Raw genomic sequence first — 6000 nt, 5'->3', positions numbered from 1 at the left:
TCCATGTAATCGATCCTGATTCTTGATTAGTTTTGTTATTTTCAAGAAAAGGTTTAATGATTAAAACTCTATGGACTATGATTAACACAAGCGCAATGGTATATATGTATGTGTATGTACAAATTGGTTTCATGTGTGTATCCTCTGGAGACTTGAGAGCTTTCACTTATCCGTATCAGTTTCGACATGGCTAGTCTCTAAGACGTATTCACGCATGAGTTTTGTGTTGGATCTATCCACATTCTGCATTTTTCACAAACACAAGATGCTTATGTTACATTTACATACTTCATATTCAGTCACTTGTATATATAGAGAGAGATTATGGTGAGGAGTGATAACCTTGAACGCGAGGCGCTGTAAATTGTCCCATTCGAAATCGTTTTTACAATAAGCAGACCGTACCTACGTTAACGGTTACAAAAAGGTTCAAAACCGTAAATACAAAACCTAGAGATATATGAAGTGTAGTTTTGAAAATGTATTAAAGGAGAAAAGAAAAGCTTAGCTTACCTCTAAAATTCGAAGGGCTTGCATTGATCATGAGACGACAACAGAATTTGATTAGTTTATTATATAAAGCCAGATATAAATGTATGAATATATAAGTATATACTAAGCATATGGATATATAAAATGACTAATTATTTAACAAAAAATATTGTAATCAATTTATTTACTAATGTATAACAGGTGGTTTTATTTGGTACCTAAGTTCATGTGACGCGAAGAGCGACGCATGAGAGCAGCGCAGAACTTATCGCCGTCACTTACTGAGTTTGTTTCTAAGAACTCTCTTAACTCTAAATACGCCTCAGGGTTATAACTCTGTCATTAATTAATTAATCACAAAACAATTTTCTTAAACACTGTAAGTTAAATGCGAATTTTGAATTAAATTGACCTCAAGCTGAGCAGACACTATCCTCACTGCAACGTAAGTAAAAAAGTCATGAAGATGCTTCGCTGCCTTAGCCTCCGGTGAAGCTTCTCCAAAGCCTAACTCAATTACAAAACAACACTTCAATAAAAAGTACACAGTAATCTTTTGTTTTGGGCAACAAAGTACACAGTAATCTATATAGAGAATAATACAATATATGGATAAAAAACACATTTTCTTACAAATTATATGACATACCGGGAACGTACATCTTGCTAGAACAAATGCGAGTTGGTTTGCGAGTTCGCAACTTCGGCATTAATGGATAAGAAAAGGAAGGTTTTCCAAGTTTTCGAGGATTAAAGTAAGTGAGGTAAGAGTGATGAAGGAGGGAAGAAGATGACTCCATTAGATGTTTCGATGAAGAAAAGTCGAAGGAGATGCGTTTTTTTTTCCTTGTTGGTCGTATATAAGAAATGAATTAGGTTCACACATCAAAATATCGGAGATATGGATAAATAAATGTCTTCTGTATTTTTTAAAAGAAAATATCTTATGTTTTAAAAGTATAACGACAACACATCTTTTATTTCTAATAAAAATCTGTCATAAAATCAAAAGAAAAAATATATTTAAAAAGCATTTTTATATGCACGATGACTATAGTTAAGTCCATATCAAAATATATTCTGAGACTTCAGATTTTATTTATACATGCCTAAACTTTTTTATGACCAAGTTGGATCAATGGATTGGTTTTTCAACCATTAATTATTTTTAAAATTAATATGTGGGGTTTAAGGTTGTAATTTTATTTTATTTTAATTTAGGGAAATTAGGCTGTATAACGCTAAAAATCACTAATCAGCTACATGTTCAATTTTCCTAATACTATACACACTGTGTCTTTTCTATAATAATTATATTTTTCCCTTTCAGCAATCGGTGAAATTTACAGACAGAAAATAAAAGTTAATAACTATTACCTGTCAAAAGTAATTCATGGCAGCTCGATATTCACATCTTCCTTTTTGTAATTTTTCTTGGAAACTTTCTATGATTGGCATGTTCTCACTCATGGAGTAGATCAATATTATCACCACCGCCTGAATTCTAGAGTATTTTATGATCGAGAAACTTCTCTAAAAGTCCTAACCTTCTCTGCTTCCGAAACCGCCAAAGCGCCGCCGCAGTTACAACCGAGGCGGCGATGAGCTTCACCCGGGTCGATTCGCCTCCACATCACCGATTCAACGAAGATCCTTCTCAAATTCTGTAAGTTCTGGTGCTTTGCTTGATTTATAGTTTTGTGGCATTGATAATACATTGGTATTAGAATACTATAATATGGAAATAATAATTAGTTGACGGACAAACAGTATAGAAAATTAAATATTTGAAAACTGGGTTTAGAACTAATTCTCCCTAATAACGTAGGTGATTCAGCTGATGGTGACAAATTAAAATATGAATGACAAGCGTGCACCATATCTGAGATCTCAATAACAATACTGCAACATGGAAGTTGCATATGAATGAAGTGGAATGAAGTGGCGTTACTATTCCATTTACAGATTCTTGTTCTATTCTACATGGACATATTATGTAATGTGATATATTTTGTTACTATACAATTTTGTCATGTTCCATTCCATTTGACGATTACTAAAAGTGCTCTATTTTATTTAAAAATATAGTTTGTAACTTTCTTAAGTTCTCTATCGTTACATGTTTTTGAACCTATAAAAATTGTACTATGATCTAAACTGTATAGTTTAATATTTCATAATAAAATTTAATATTACATAATATTATGTACTTTTTAGATTTTGATATATAGGTTTAGGGTTTATATTTGAGTTACGGTTTAGTGATTTGAGTTTAGTATTTAGAAAGTGAGGGAGTATGGTTGGGGCCAGTATTAACTTCTTTCATGCAATCATAAACTTTTCATAATTTTATCAATATGTACTATGTTATTTATTTTGTTCCATATACTTAGGTTTATGGTTTATATTTGGGTTTAGGGTTTACTGATTAGGGTTTAAGGTTTAGTATTTAGGGATTGGGATGAGACTGAGAGAAGATTTAGTATCTAAGGATTGAGGTTGAGTTATGTTTAGTATTTAGAGGTTGTAGGTGAGGTTATAATCCGATACTACAACAATGATATGGAATAGAACACTTGGTGCTTATGCATGTGGTCAATAAATGTATACGTGGATGACTCTTCTTTCTTTCATTTGGAATAGTTTTCAAGTATTTTTGACTTTATATTATACTGGACACATTATTTCCTCACACACTTACTTGATACCTGTAAAGATAAAGGATAAAATCGGATACTTTGTGGCATAAATGTTAGAAACTACATTATGTCAAAATCAATGACATTTACCTAATTTGTATTGAAAATATGGCTAGTTTGCAAATAAGCCCTTTAATTTAAGTTTACGCACTCATTTATATCGATCATAACACGTTCCACGAATAGTTCAAGGTTATAAAATAGTGTTAAACTAGATAGATGTGAAAATTTCGTATTTGTAGAAATTACGTTTTACAAATCAAATTCACCTAAACCAGAAGCAAGTAAAAATATTATAAACGTGCATCTCAAAAGTTGTTGAACAAGTAAAAGTATTCTTATTTATAGCTGTTGAGTTAAGTTTGAAGAAAAAGGAAACTTAAGAAACAAACTATTGACCTAATCCTATCATGTTGAGGAATTGGAAAGTATAATGTATTTAGGAAGTTTTCTAGATATGTTATCTAATAGGATTAGGAAATAGAGCTCTCTATATATATTGATAACAATGATAATGATGGGTGTGTGCGTTGAGTGATTCTTAGAGAGCTTGATTGAATTGTTGCTTGATTGAATAAGAGAAGAACTTCTTATTATTGCTTTGAGTTTCTATATTGCTTTGTGATTCTATATTTGGTATCAGAGCCTCAAGAATCAATTCAAAGCTTGAAACAAACAAATGGCGGAAGTAAAGGAAGAAACTGCGGCAAGCAAGGAGTCTGGCCGAACCTCCATCAAATTCCCAATGCTAACTACATCAAACTATACTGTCTGGTGTATGAGGATGAAGATAGCACTGAAAGTCAGCGAGGTTTGGGAGGCAATTGAACCTGGAATCAAAGATGAGAAGAAAAACAACATGGCAATAGCGTTCTTGTTCCAATCTATACCAGAGGCACTAATCCTTCAAGTTGGCGACTTGGACACAGCTAAAGGTGTATGGGACGCAATAAAAGCACGCAATCTCGGAGCTGAGAGGGTCAGAGAAGCGAGACTACAAACTTTAATGGCAGAGTTTGATAGACTTATGATGAAAGATGGAAATACGATCGATACCTTCGTAGGCAAGTTATCTGAGATTTCTTCAAAATCTACAGCGTTGGGAGAGGTGATAGAAGAATCAAAGATTGTTAAAAAATTCCTAAAGAGCTTACCAAGAAAGAAATACATTCAGATCGTTGCTTCCATTGAACAACTTCTTGACCTTAACACGACGAGTTTTGAGGACATTGTTGGAAGGTTAAAAGCTTATGAAGAAGAAGACTGGTATCAAGAAGATTGTAGTTGTTTTGAAGGATCTAATGGCAAAACTATAAAATCGAAATTTACAGATCTGGTTAATAATTAAAAGAAATAATGATGATAGAAAAAGAGGTGGTGATTAAAGACACAATAAATATAAAGCACAGTGTGAAGTTGGTGATAGCGTATCATAACGGTGACGGAGGGTAAGGCGGTGGGGATGAAAGAAGAGTGGTGGTAGTTCATAATCAAAGAAGAAGAAGAGAAGTGTATTTTTTTTTCATTAACCGGTAACTAAGAAGGGTAATATAGTATATATTTCATAAATAATGGAGGAACTTTTTTTTTTGGGTTAGATAGTTAATTATGATATTTTTTGTGTGGCTATACAGTCCAATTCCCAAAAAATAAAATATTATTGTTTTGTTCCTTATTCGGATAGAACTAGTATCCAGATTTTATATATACTAGAGCCGCTGTCCGCGCTTCGCGCGGATAACATGTTTAACTAAAGGGAAATTTATATATTTTTGGTAGTTTTTAGTTTAAGAAAGTGTTAGTTTATCTTTGTTGTTGTAGAATTAACCATAGAGCTTTTGTTCTAATGTGATGCGGTGATCAGTTTCTCTTTCTAAACAATAGGAAGTTTGAATAATATATTGTGTTGAGCAATCAATTTCCGTATGAGAAAAAAGTATCTGAGTGTGCCTTTTTAATTAACGTAGGAATCGGTAACACAAATTTTAAAGCAGTTGATTTTGTGGTTTGGTGTGTTGTTGTTCGATTCCATGTGGAGTTATGCCATCAGACTTAGGATGACAGTTTATTCCTCTTTTGGAAGCGTTGTATGATATCAATGTCGTTGTCAAAGTAAAAGCGCGATCCTGGTGTGGTTGTGAGTGATAATTTCCCTGTAAAGTGAAATATTCGTAAGCATTTAGTTGGACATAAAATTTATGTTTAGTTTATTACCTTCATATAACCGTGGAATGATACTTGTGACGATTACGATTTGGTTTTTTCTGGTAGATATACGATTTAACTCCCTGAAATTAGCCGCCTCGTTGTCCCATATAGTTAGACGTACAACTTTGGATCTACAAAAAATTATGGTATTATATATTATATTGGTGAAATCAAATCATATTTAATAAAATGTTAAAACCTGTCTAGACGCAATCCAATGATGATCTTTGTATTTGTGTTGTGGTTATATAAATCACTTCCTTGGATAAGGTACATTCGGCCAACAACATCTGTGGGAATAATTTTTAGTGCAAAAATAGAGAATTTATTGGTATGTGAGATAGTAAGGGTTTTTTTTTTTTTACCTGGGAGGAAGTTGGTTGCACTTGCTAAGCTGATCAACTGGGTGTAGTGTTGGGGACGGAATATGTACGGAGGAATTGGTGGAATGTTTTCTTGAATTTGTGTAATAATTGTGGTCTCGTTGATATTGATTACGTATGGATGAATGGTAAGCTTATACCGTTGGTTATTGGGAAGAAGGTTAAAATATCTAATGTGATAAATTTTCTCTTCTTCGAACCGTTGGTACATTTTGTCT

General features: G+C 32.9%; 1 protein-coding gene and 1 long non-coding RNA gene across 3 annotated transcripts; one reads left to right on the top strand and one right to left on the bottom strand.

The window, feature by feature from the left end:
* On the bottom strand, positions 1-1401 carry LOC106366915 (chaperonin-like RBCX protein 1, chloroplastic). 2 transcript variants are annotated; one of them, XM_048768311.1, is made up of 6 exons: positions 1142-1400; positions 905-999; positions 711-828; positions 514-530; positions 343-405; positions 1-243 (listed from the first exon to the last, which is right to left on the bottom strand). In XM_048768311.1, the coding sequence occupies exons 1-6, from the start codon at positions 1290-1292 to the stop codon at positions 163-165; spliced, it is 525 nt and encodes a 174-aa protein (XP_048624268.1). In that variant the 5' UTR covers positions 1293-1400; the 3' UTR covers positions 1-162. The 2 variants fall into 2 exon arrangements, with proteins under 2 accessions (XP_048624268.1, XP_048624269.1); XM_048768312.1 differs by lacking the exon at positions 514-530 and having other exon boundaries at positions 343-407; positions 1142-1401.
* Positions 1402-1616: 215 nt separating this feature from the next.
* Positions 1617-2596, top strand: LOC111210770. The gene is made up of 2 exons (XR_002662012.2): positions 1617-2158; positions 2321-2596. It is a non-coding gene; the product is annotated as an uncharacterized LOC111210770 (long non-coding RNA).
* Positions 2597-6000: the final 3404 nt, after the last annotated feature.

The sequence above is a fragment of the Brassica napus genome, chromosome C9 (genome assembly GCF_020379485.1).
Source record: "Brassica napus cultivar Da-Ae chromosome C9, Da-Ae, whole genome shotgun sequence".
Lineage (NCBI taxonomy): Eukaryota > Viridiplantae > Streptophyta > Magnoliopsida > Brassicales > Brassicaceae > Brassica > Brassica napus.
The sequence above is the reverse complement of the archived record's forward strand: the minus strand, read 5'-3'. Positions and strand labels throughout refer to the sequence as shown.